This window comes from Myotis lucifugus, unplaced genomic scaffold, assembly GCF_000147115.1.
Source record: "Myotis lucifugus unplaced genomic scaffold, Myoluc2.0 scaffold_160, whole genome shotgun sequence".
In the NCBI taxonomy this organism is placed as follows: domain Eukaryota; kingdom Metazoa; phylum Chordata; class Mammalia; order Chiroptera; family Vespertilionidae; genus Myotis; species Myotis lucifugus.
In genome coordinates this window covers 209,263-220,445 of record NW_005871208.1, presented here as the reverse complement: position 1 = coordinate 220,445, position 11,183 = coordinate 209,263, and the positions used below count along the sequence as shown (strand labels likewise).

Here is an 11,183-nt window from a genome sequence, read left to right as displayed (position 1 = left end):
TGCTTCCATTTACTCATGTACTGGTCGTCAGACTGGATGTGAAACTGAAGAGGAAAGGACTGTATGGGTCTTGAATAATTAAAGTGAGTGAGAGAAGGATTGGCCTTTCAAAATATTACTGATAGGCTGAGGTTAGAGATTACATAATAACCATTCAAAGATCCAGCTGTAGAGAATGGATTAATCCAGGACTAAGTTTTTCTGCATTACTGGGGCAAAAGGCAAGACTGCAAATCAAATGCAAGGTGCAAGCTAGGTGAAGGAGGAAGAGGAGCCAGCAGGAGGCTGGTAGGCTGGCTGAAATAACAGAAGCAAAAGATTGTTTTTTTTGTGAGCAGTTAGTACTATGGAAGTAAGGTGACCAAATCATCCTAGTTTTCTCAGGACTTTTCCAGTGTTAAAACTTAAGAGTCCTGTATCCTAGGAACCTTACATGCAAGGAGGTGCAAAAAAGGAAACTAAGACAACCTCTCAGGTCCTCCTCAGCCAGCTTAACCTATAACCTCTTAAGGTTTAACCTTTTTGAGTTAATTCATTTCCCAGGGTCTTTTTTCAAATTTTTCTATCTATATTTAAAAGCCCAGCAACCATTAAGGTGGACCGACCAGAACAACTGGTCGCTATGATGCGCACTGACCACCAGGGGGCAAATGCTCAACACAGGAGCTGCCCCCTCGTGGTCAGTGCGCTCCCACAGCAGGAGCGCCGCTCAGCCAGAAGCTGTGCTCACAGCTGGCAAGCGCAATGGTGGTGGTGGCTGGAGCCTTCCCTGCCTCCATGGCAGCGCTAAGAAGCCACAAGGAGCGAGCAGGGAGGCGGTTAGGAGTGAGCAGACGGGCAATTAGGAGCGAGGGGTCCCGGATTGTGAAAGGGATGTCCGACTGCTGGTTTAGGCCCAATTGGCTGGTTTAGGCAGTCAGACATCCCCCAAGGGGTCCCAGTTTCGAGAGGGCACAGGCTGGGCTGAGGGACCCCCCACCCCACCCCCCGCAGCACCCCGTGCACAAATTTCATGCATCAGGCCTCTAGTTTTTTAAATAATAGAAATATTTTTTAAATAATAGAAATATCTCTTTAGTCTCCTTTATTGTCCCTTACTTTTATTTTACTGTATTTTTTGTCTTTCATGACATTGATATTTTTGAAGAGTCCAATTGTCCATAATCGGTTTCAAAGAGAGGTAGCCAAGGGGATCACCCAGCTTTAGGGCTCAGGAACTGACACATAACTTAAGATGTTGGCCAGGGGGTTAGCCAGGGGCTTAACCTTGTGACTTTTAGTCAAAACTGGGTTATTGTCTTCTGCTGCTTGGAGGTCAACAATTACCCAAGGTGAGAAACTAAGGTCAGGTCAGTGAAATGTAAGTTCTAGAGGCTGGGAGTCCAATCAAGGTGTCAGCAGGTTTGGTTTCTTCTTGGGCCTTTCTCCTTAACTATCAGATGGTGACCTTGCTGAGTCCTCATATGGTCTTTTCTCATCTGTGGTATTCTCTGTGTGTCCAAATTTCTTCTCTCCCAGGGTCTTGAATTCTGAAAAAACTAGAGTACTTCTCTTCTGGTTGCCACTCCAAATAGACAATTCTTTAAGATAATTATGTCTTTGGGTCCCTTCCCACTGGAGTTTTCCAAATAGTGTGCTTTCTAGGTTTTCAGACTTCTGTGTTCCCAACCCCTTTCCTGAGAGTGAATTCATTGAGCTTCTCTGACTTCGATCCACATACTCCCACTGAGTTCTTGTCAATCTCTTCCTTCTGTCCTAATCCTCAGCCATGCCCTCCATCTCTCCAGAGCCTTTGTTTCTTTTCAGATCAATTAGCATAAGACAATTGTATTACATATAATTCAATTACTTTCCTGTCCTATAGCCCAGAAGTACTCTCAAATCCCTATTAGAATTTGGGTAAAAGAGGTTTAGATTGTTTTGTTTGTTATGAGTACAATAATCTAAACAAAACATTTACTTTGCCTAAACATTAGTTCAGGTGGGGTACAGCTAAGGTCCCTTTTAAAACAAATCCCCGATTTGAACTTTTGGTCTCTTTCCCTAGTTCTTTTTTTTTTTTTTTAGCTTTAGTTTTTTATTGAAACTATACATATTCAATTGCTTAAGGTGGCAAATAAAACTATGAGGATTAATAATGGAGAATAGTCATTGTGTTCCTTCTACCCCTTGAGCTCTTGCTCCCTAAAAGGAACTACTTTCAACTCTTTTCAGCTGACTTTTGGTTTCTACTTCCATACCTCTCTAAATATATATATAGTTATAATGTACTTAATTTATCAGTTCAGGCATTATGAGAGATGCGGATATCTCTTCCTTTTACACATTTTTACTTGCCCCCAAGCATGAACTTTTTCCATCACCACCTCAAACTCCAAAAATAATTTTTATTAGATTAACATTTAATGTTTGTTATAATTATGTAAAATTCGATGCACAACCAAACCAGGTATTCTGGGATTAATTTTCATTTCCTGCATAACTTTGTTTTCCCTGGAAAATAATAATTCTTTTTTATTTGCATAACATGTACTCAACTTATTGCTAATTCAACCCCATACTCTCAATTAATTTGTAAGTGACCTATTTTATCTTCTCTTGTCCATAGTGTTCTGTGTCTTGGTATGGGTCTATTTGCATTCATCATGAGGGACACTTACTAGCTTTTTTTCATTCTGGAAACTCCAGAGCTTTGTTTCTGAAAACATGTATTGTTGATATGTCCTCCCTCCATTTTTATTTTCTTTTTCTAGAATTTGTTATTCATAAGTTTACCTCCTAAACTGGTCCTCTTATTTTCTCTATATTTTGTTTGTTTGTCCTACCTTATCTTCCAATACTTCCAATATTTCATTTCTACTATCATATTCATAATTTCCAAAGGCTCTTTTTATTTTTAAATGTTCTGTTAACAGCATGCCGTTCTTGTATCACAGATGCAATATTAATCATAGTTTTATTGCTTGTTTTCTTCTCCCTGCATAATCTTAGTTGCCTTCATTTTTTGTTTGTTTATTCCTTTGTCTCTTTCTTTGATCTTTATTTTTATATTAGAGGCTTTCTTCAAATGTTTGGTAAAATCCTTGACCATCTGCTCTTACTTTAGAGTGGGGTGGTTAAGAAGTAGATAGGTAGCTCTGAATCTTAGGTGGGGTTTATCCATAGTGAACTACTTTGTCAGGTGATCTGGCTAGCTATTTCATTGGGGGACTTTCAATGACAGTATCTTTAGGTCTGTTCTCTTGTGCTGGCCATATTCTCCCAAGAAATACCTTCTAATTTTATGCCCGTTATTATAGAACTGGCATTCTTGGAACTGCGTAAGAAGAAGCATGTCAAGGTCATATGCTATAAGCCCAGGTTCTTGATTCTAAGTCTGAGCATGTAACCACTACCCAATACATTATTTCTCTCCTCTTTACCCCAGTTTAGTTTAACATGTATTGACTACCTATCCTGTGTTTAAATGTTAAGTCTAATTAGACCCATTGGTCTAAATCAGCCGTGGGCAAACTACGGCCTGCGGGCCGGATCCGGCCCGTTTGAAATGAATAAAGCTAAAAAAAAAAAAAAAGACCGTACCCTTTTATGTAATGATGTTTACTTTGAATTTATATTAGTTCACACAAACACTCCATCCATGCTTTTGTTCCGGCCCTCCGGTCCAGTTTAAGAATCCATTGTGGCCCTTGAGTCAAAAAGTTTGCCCACCCCTGGTCTAAATGCTGGGGATAAAGAAATCATTAGAACACCCTACTTCTCCCATCCCAGGTTCAATTTAAGTCAATAAAAAACTATTAAACTTGTAGCTGTTCAAAGTTCTGTGTTAGCAATGTAGAAAGGAAAATTATCATCAAAACATTGCTCCTGTCTCAAGCTCTTAGCTATGCGTGGGAGGTAGAAACAAATTATGAAACCAAAATGCAAGGCAGAACATGACATAAATAATGCAAGAAAGGAAGAAGTACTGTGGTCGTTTAGAAAGGAAGAAGAGATTCATCTTGATTGTGGGATTATGAAGCAAGTGGGGAGTTGAATTAGAGTTTTAAAACTGTACAGAATTTTACAGAGATGGGGGTGGGCAGGGTGTAAGCAAAAGCAAAGGCCAAAGATCAAAATATCTGGATTTCAGGACTCTGCTTTTTATTTCTGCAGGGTGATTCTGGAGGCCCCCTCCACTGCTTGATGAATGGTCAGTATACTGTCCATGGAGTGACCAGCTTTGTGTCCAGCCAGGGCTGTAATGTCTCCAGGAAGCCCACAGTCTTCACCCGGGTCTCTGCTTACATCTCTTGGATGAATAACGTGAGTCCTCTCAAATAATGGGTTGAAATAGGGTCACCTGGAGACCTGTGCACTGGCTGGGTTGGAGAGCAAAAGTTGGGCAGGGGAAACCATCATTTTCCTCACCACATTCATATGTTTACTCCTTTCCCTTCCCCCCATAGTGCACTTTCCCTCAATAATGATACCACCCTGAGTTTCCCTTCACAAACCCACTAAGCAGGCTTCACCATATTGTTTACTGCTTGGGGAAGATGGTGGTAACAACAGATCTGAACCAGGCATTTATCACTGCTGTCCTAAGTTAAAGTCAAAGAAAAACAGCTTCAGAAAGCCTGCATTCTCCTGGGCAAGGGAAGAGGCACTAACAATCTCTCCCATTATGAGAATTTGCTCTACCCTTTGGAAAGAGGTTTTACCACTTTAAACAATTTTTGAGAGTTAGATGAGACTCTACTGATACTGACTTATTGGGAGAGCCTCACAGCCATCTCACCTGTGCCTTGCAGCCTTCTAACTCATTCTGGAGTCTTGTGGTATGAACATTAACTCACAACCATTGCAAAGTCTGTCCTTGCCACTAAATCCTGGATATCTATATATATAAAAGGCTAGTGTCCATCTGACTGGTAGCTATGATGCACACTGACCACCAGGGGGCAGATGCTCACTGCAGGAGCTGGAGCTGCCATGATGTGCACTGGCTATTTAAAAATAAACGGCACATGGACCTGGCACTGACAAACCAACACTCAGCTTCCCCAAGTGGGACACAGTCCCTGCCACCACCCTGGAGCAACACCCCCAGCAAATCGCAGCCAAGACTGCTGAGACCCCATGGTGCAAAATGCAGCCCACAGCCGCGGCCCAGAAACAGTCGCTGTAGACGTGCTGGGTAATGATGTCACATAGCAACACTCAGTTTCCTCTCCCTAGTGACTAACCTTCTTGGAGTTTTTTCAGCCCAGGAACATGACTTGCTTTATAGCCAGGTGCAAACATTTTACACTTTAACCAAATGTTTGTGAAGCATTTTCACATGCCTCATCTCATTTGATCCTCACAGAAGTCCTGGAGTAGGTAGATAGGAGACTCGGTAGAATCCTATTTTCTTTTCATTACCCGGAAAAGGGAGATTTAGAGAGTTTAGAAATTTGACCCGACTGAAAAGAAGTAAGAAATGGTGGACCTTGAAAATGACTTCAGGTTTTCTCACTGTGCAGAATATAGTCAAACACTGCTGCAGTTAAATATTTTACCCTTTGTTCTCCCTGCATGATCTACAATAATAATGTGCTTCATGTTGCTATTTACTGCTGTGTTGCTGACAATTACCTGAAAGAGAAGTTGGGGTGCTTCACTGGGCTGTAAAAAGTTTAGCTAAATCAGAAAGCAGGTCTAATTAAGCAGGTTTATTCTCTATATATAAAAGGCTAAGTTGACTTGCGCATGCGCGATACATATAAAGCTCTCGCTGGTGCCAATCACACATGTGTGTTTTGATCTGTCATTGTCGATCGTGAATTTGGTTGACACTTCTATTAGAGAAAGGGCAAATAGCGATTTTAAAATATTTCTTCTAATTAATTTCCTTTCAATGTGCATGAATCCGTGCACTGAGACACTAGTATGTCCATAACATTGAATTGTCTTGACACAGCTGCAACATACTTCCTGCCCTACAACCTCTTATCTCCCTATAAACCCAGTATAGGGTCATATGCAACTAGGAACCCTGAAGGAAAAAAAAAGGATGTAGGCAGAAATAACTGACTGTGGATATAACTTGCGTTTCCTTCAGGTCATTGCCAACAACTGAACATCTTCCTGAGTACAACAGCCATGCCAAGATAATTCTTTAATTCGCAGCAGGACTTGAGGTCATCAAGAAAAAAACATTCTAGGAGACTATTGAACCAGATACAGAAATGCAAATAAAACTGCATACACATTACCAACCTGTGTCTTTTTATTTATAATTAAGCTCTCTAGAAAAATGTAGTTATAGGTCCCAAGTCGGATTTCACCACATTTCTGGGCTGGTTCTTCCATTTGCTGCCACCTCTATCAGTTCACAAACTAAGCCAAGTGGGAGTGGTTTTATATTATCCTTTTTAAATTATCTTAGGATCTACCAATCCATTAACCTACCCATCTGCCTTCTTCCAATGCATGTTTTCTATATACAAAGTCACAGAGTACTTTTAAATGTTCCTGAGTGACAAAATGTGTTCTGATCTTCCAGGTCCTTCTTCTTTTGTTTCCCCCTTCAGTGGCTAGAACAAGTGCTCACCCCAAGGTTCTGGGTGGTGGCAACTTCATACAAGGATACACTAGAGAAAGGAGTATAGGATTAGGTGGTAGGTCAGATGCCAGCAAAGAAAGTGGCAAATTAGAAAGAAAGACTAGGAAGTAAAAAAGTAGAAAAAAGGAGAAAAGAAAATGTTGAACAAAGAAAATAAAGATTTAAGGGGAAGAGGCAGAACAAAAAGGGAGAGGCCTCACGTGAGCCATGGCCACAGCCACACCCGCAAGAACCAGAAGCACTTGGGAGGCTGAGGTAATGCTGGTGGCTTGTAACATTGCAGGATCAACTTGGACAACTATCACCCAGGTTACTAGGGTAAAGTTGATATGAGGAATTACCACTTAAAGAGGAACCAGAGCTTCTGCCCAACTGTCAACCTTGATAAACTATGGACCCTGGTAAGTGAGCAGACACAGGTAGGTAAAAGCTGCCAAAAACAAGACTGGAGCTGTTCCTATCACTGATGTGGTGTGATCGGGCTACTACAAAGTTCTGGGGAAGGGAAAGCTCCCAAAGCAGCCTGTCATCATGAAGGCCATCTATTTCAGCAGAAGAGTCGAGGAGAAGATTAAGGGTGTTGGGGTTCCGGTAGCTTTAAGCCACATACTAGTAGAGAGAAGTTCATTAAATGCTCACAAGCGCTTCTCAAAAAAAATTATATATATCCTCAAACTAAGTATGAGTTAGCACTTCAAGGCCGAGACTAAAATAGGCAACCTGACCCAGGGTTCTATAAACCACAGAGAACTGGGAAGCTGATAATTTGCCTCATCCTGGCCAGGGCTTAGTCTGTTAGAGTGGTCTACCATAGATTGAAGAGTAAGCTGAGAGGAGAAGGCTAAGAGGAAGAGAAGCAGCAACCTTTTATTTTTTTAAGTCATTTTAAGTTTTTGTTGGCTGATAAAAAAACTGCCACACTTCCTTCCCACCTCATGCTGCTATTCCTGAATTTAATTTGCAAAGGGAAGCAGAGACTAACAATTTTATTTAACAAAATTTAAACTAGTGGGGGGGACATGCTTATGGTTAGAAAATAAAATTTATCTCTCACAGAAAATGTTTTTTTCCTACATCATATTTTAAAATACAGTCTTGTTTTCCATTTAGGAACTGTGAAAAACACATATTTAAAATGTTGTTGGCCCTGGCCGGTGTGGCTCAGTTAGTTGGAGCATTGTTTTGTACACCAAAAGTTGGCAAGGGCCCATACCTAGGTTGCGGGTTTGATCCCAGGTCGTGGCACGTGTAGGAGGTAACAGATCATAGTTTCTCTCTCTCTCTCTCTCTCTCTCTCTCTCTCTCTCTCTCTCTCTCTCCCTCCCTCCCTCAAACAAATAGAAAGCATGTCCTTGGATGAAGATTAAAATGTCTTTGGCAGGATGCCCCATTTTGCAATGTACGCTTTCCTAGATTCTTTTGGGCTACAGATGTTGAGAGGTATTCCATGTTCATGTTCTCATTTCCTATGTCGATGATGCCTGGCAGAGCCTTCCATTATTCAACTTTCTGACATCTTATCAAGAATTGGTAGAGGGGCAAGAATTCTTGCCCGATTTGTTTCTACAATGCAGCCATTTAATATCTTCTCATCCAAAATGAGGTGTATGTTATCCAAATTAAACATTATATCTAATTCACTCACTTGGCTGAAGTACTCATCTAAAATTTCCACATAGTTATGGGTGAATTCATAAATCGCCATCTCATCCTTGGTGTCATTAATTCCAACCACAATGAAGAGAGCTGCATACTGCTGATATACCAGCTTAAAATCCTTATATTCAGTGAAAGAGCACTGTGGGGCTCAGGGTGGTGTTGGTCCTTCTCATGGTTTTTCCTAGAATCCTCCTTCCCCTTTCCCACAGAAGCTAGTTCCTCAAACCTCACTGCGGGGCTTCCTTGGGGCACCCATTTTGAGAAGCCACTTACTATAGCAGTTACTGAGGACCAGACAAGAGGGACCAGGGTAGTTAACATTATAGCAGGAGAAACGGCTAAGACGGGTCCTGGAACTTGTAGGCTACTATGTCAGCGGAGGCCTCCAGAACAGTGTATACACTGTAAGAAGCTGGGCTGGGATCAGGATGCTTATATCCCCAATCTCAGTTCCACACTGAGGGATGGGTAACCTTGGGCAAGCCACCAGCCCTTTCTGTGACTCAACTTCTTTATCTAGTTAACTTCTAAAGATTGTCTGTGCTCTAATATTACATGATTTGGTGACCACCAATTTCAGTTCCCGAGAGATTAGCACTGAAGAGAGTTTCTTGGGAGGCAGTGGCTGGGCTGCACTGCTGAGGATGCTGCAGATTCCTGAGAGTGACACAGGTATTGGCCTCTTTCTGCCAGTGACACACCTGTTATCATCACCATCTTCTCTCAGGTGTCCCCACAACACCACCATTCTCTGGGCTTCTCCCCCACATCTCCCCATCCAACATCAAGTCCTTCCATTTTCTTCATTCTAGACCAGGGGTGGGCAAACTTTTTGACTCGAGGGCCACAATGGGTTCTTAAACTGGACCGGAGGGCCGGAACAAAAGCATGGATGGAGTGTTTGTGTGAACTAATATAAATTCAAAGTAAACATCATTACATAAAAGGGTACGGTCTTTTTTTTAGTTTTATTCATTTCAAATGGGCCAGATCCGGCCCGCGGGCCGTAGTTTGCCCACGGCTGTTCTAGACCATCCTCACAACTAACACTGAGAATGAATTCTATTGATCTATTACCTGAAAATATTGGCTCTAGTTCTATAAATGAATAACATCCTATATAATAAGGCAAATTGACCATCACACCCTCGCACAAGATGGCCACCCCCATGTGGTCAAAGATGGCCACCACAAGATGGCCGGCAGGGGAGGGCAGTTAGGGGCGACCAGGCCAGCAGGGGAGGGCAGTTAGGGGCGACCGGGCTGGCAAGGGAGGGCAGTTGGGGGTGATCAGGCTGGCAGGGGAACAGTTAGGCATCAATCGGGCTGGCAGGGGAGTGGTTAGGGAGTGATCAGGCACGCAGGCGAGCGGTTGAAAGCCAGCAGTCCCCGATTGTGAGAGGGATGTCTGACTGCTGGTTTAAGGGATCAGGCCTAAACCAGCAGTCAGACTTCCCCTGAGGGGTCCCAGATTGGAGAGGGTGCAGGCTGGGCTGAGGGACACCCCTCTCCCCCAGTGCACGAATTTTGTGCACCAGGCCTCTAGTATATAACATAACATTATGATCATCTGATTACCAACCTTTCTCCATCTGTCGACATGAAGCATCTGAGGTTAAAGATCAAATGTTTTTCATTCATCTTTGGCTTCCCAACACTCAGCAATGCCAGTCACACGGCTGATCCTCAGAGTAGTACATCCACTTTGGGGAATGACCTTGGAAAACAATAGACAAGGGCCTCTAATTTTGTCCCAGGCCTCCAGTTTCCCTCTCCATTCCTTAGGAAGTGGTATTTTGACCCTCTTCCCTTCCTTAAGGGAATTTTATCTGCACTGAAAAATCCTTGAGTAAATGGTTCCTCCAAATCTAGTGTCCTAATTTCCAGCTATCCCCTCCAACAGGTCAGAGAGTAACTTCCTGTTGGAGACCTACATAGAGAAGCGACCGTTGTAAAAGCAGCGGTCCCACCCCAACTTTCACAATCTGTGTCTGTCTTCACATTCTGCTTCCTTCTAGTTACATTGTACTAGTTTATCAAGCTACAAAGATTTGCTCTCCATCCCCAGCACAGGCTTCCATACGCTCCTCCTCATTCTTCTTTCAATAAGATCCTCTCCTTCCCTAAGCACCTCCATTTCTGTCTCTACCTCAGTTGTTCCTCCCTTTCAAATTCAGGTGTGGACTCTGTCCCTACCAGTTCTAGCCTTAGAGCCAACCTCTGATAGAGGCTTTCCATCTTTAAAACAGGTAACCTGACAGAAGGAAGTACATGTTGCGTGGCCACCCAGTATACATACCCGTATAAATGAAAGGCGCTTTCCCAAACAATAACTACTCTCGCTGAGTGAAAAATCACAATATTTCCCACCCCACTGTTTCCTCCTTATTTTCCTGCGCCAGTAGTTGTAGCTAATTGGCCCCGTTGGAAAACTGTTCAGGGGGCTGGTGCTCCCATACCTTCGGCCTTAGGGCTGGAGATCTTTGAAGTTGGTCCTGAGTGAGCACTGCCTGAGGGCGGCCGAGTTTCTGGCCTCTTCCCAACAGGCCCAGCCTCTACCCTGAGCTCCACAAGTCCCCACCTGGCCCCTCACCTGCTGCTCTGGGCCGCACCTCACTCCCCCACGCCCCCCCCCACAAATCCCTGTGCTGGGCGGCAGGGAGGGCTTCAGGGTTCAGGGTGGCCGCTGTATGGGCCCAGGCTCGCTGCAATGGAGTTTGGGTGGCCTCGGGTGGTCTTGGGGCGACCTCAGGTGGTCCTGAGGGGCCTCAGGGTGGTCTTGGGGTGACCTTGGGGTGGTCCTGAGGGGCCTCGGGGGGATCCTGAGGGCTTCAGGGTGGACTTGGGGTGGCCTCAGGGTGGTCTTGGGCAACCTCAGGGAGGTCCTGAGGCCCTCGGGTGGTCTTGGTGATCTCAGGTGGTCTGAGGCCTCAGG

The 11,183-nt window shown here is 43.6% G+C and overlaps 2 protein-coding genes across 5 annotated transcripts in view; both read left to right on the top strand.

Annotated features, from left to right (window-relative positions):
• CELA1 (chymotrypsin like elastase family member 1) overlaps nt 1–6,238 on the top strand; it is an 18,985-nt gene extending 12,747 nt beyond the window's left edge. For all 4 annotated transcript variants that reach the window (XM_023759683.1, XM_023759684.1, XM_023759682.1 and 1 more), the window contains 2 exons: nt 4,156–4,305; nt 6,086–6,238. In XM_023759683.1, the coding sequence (XP_023615451.1) occupies nt 4,156–4,305; nt 6,086–6,103 (168 nt within the window). In that variant the 3' untranslated portion in view covers nt 6,104–6,238. The remainder of the gene's footprint in view (nt 1–4,155; nt 4,306–6,085) is intronic.
• A 2,604-nt stretch (nt 6,239–8,842) lies between these two features.
• Nucleotides 8,843–11,183, top strand: part of BIN2 (bridging integrator 2) — a 34,160-nt gene continuing 31,819 nt past the window's right edge. The window contains exon 1 of the mRNA XM_023759739.1: nt 8,843–8,920. The gene's annotated coding sequence lies outside the window, so the exon portion shown is untranslated. The remainder of the gene's footprint in view (nt 8,921–11,183) is intronic.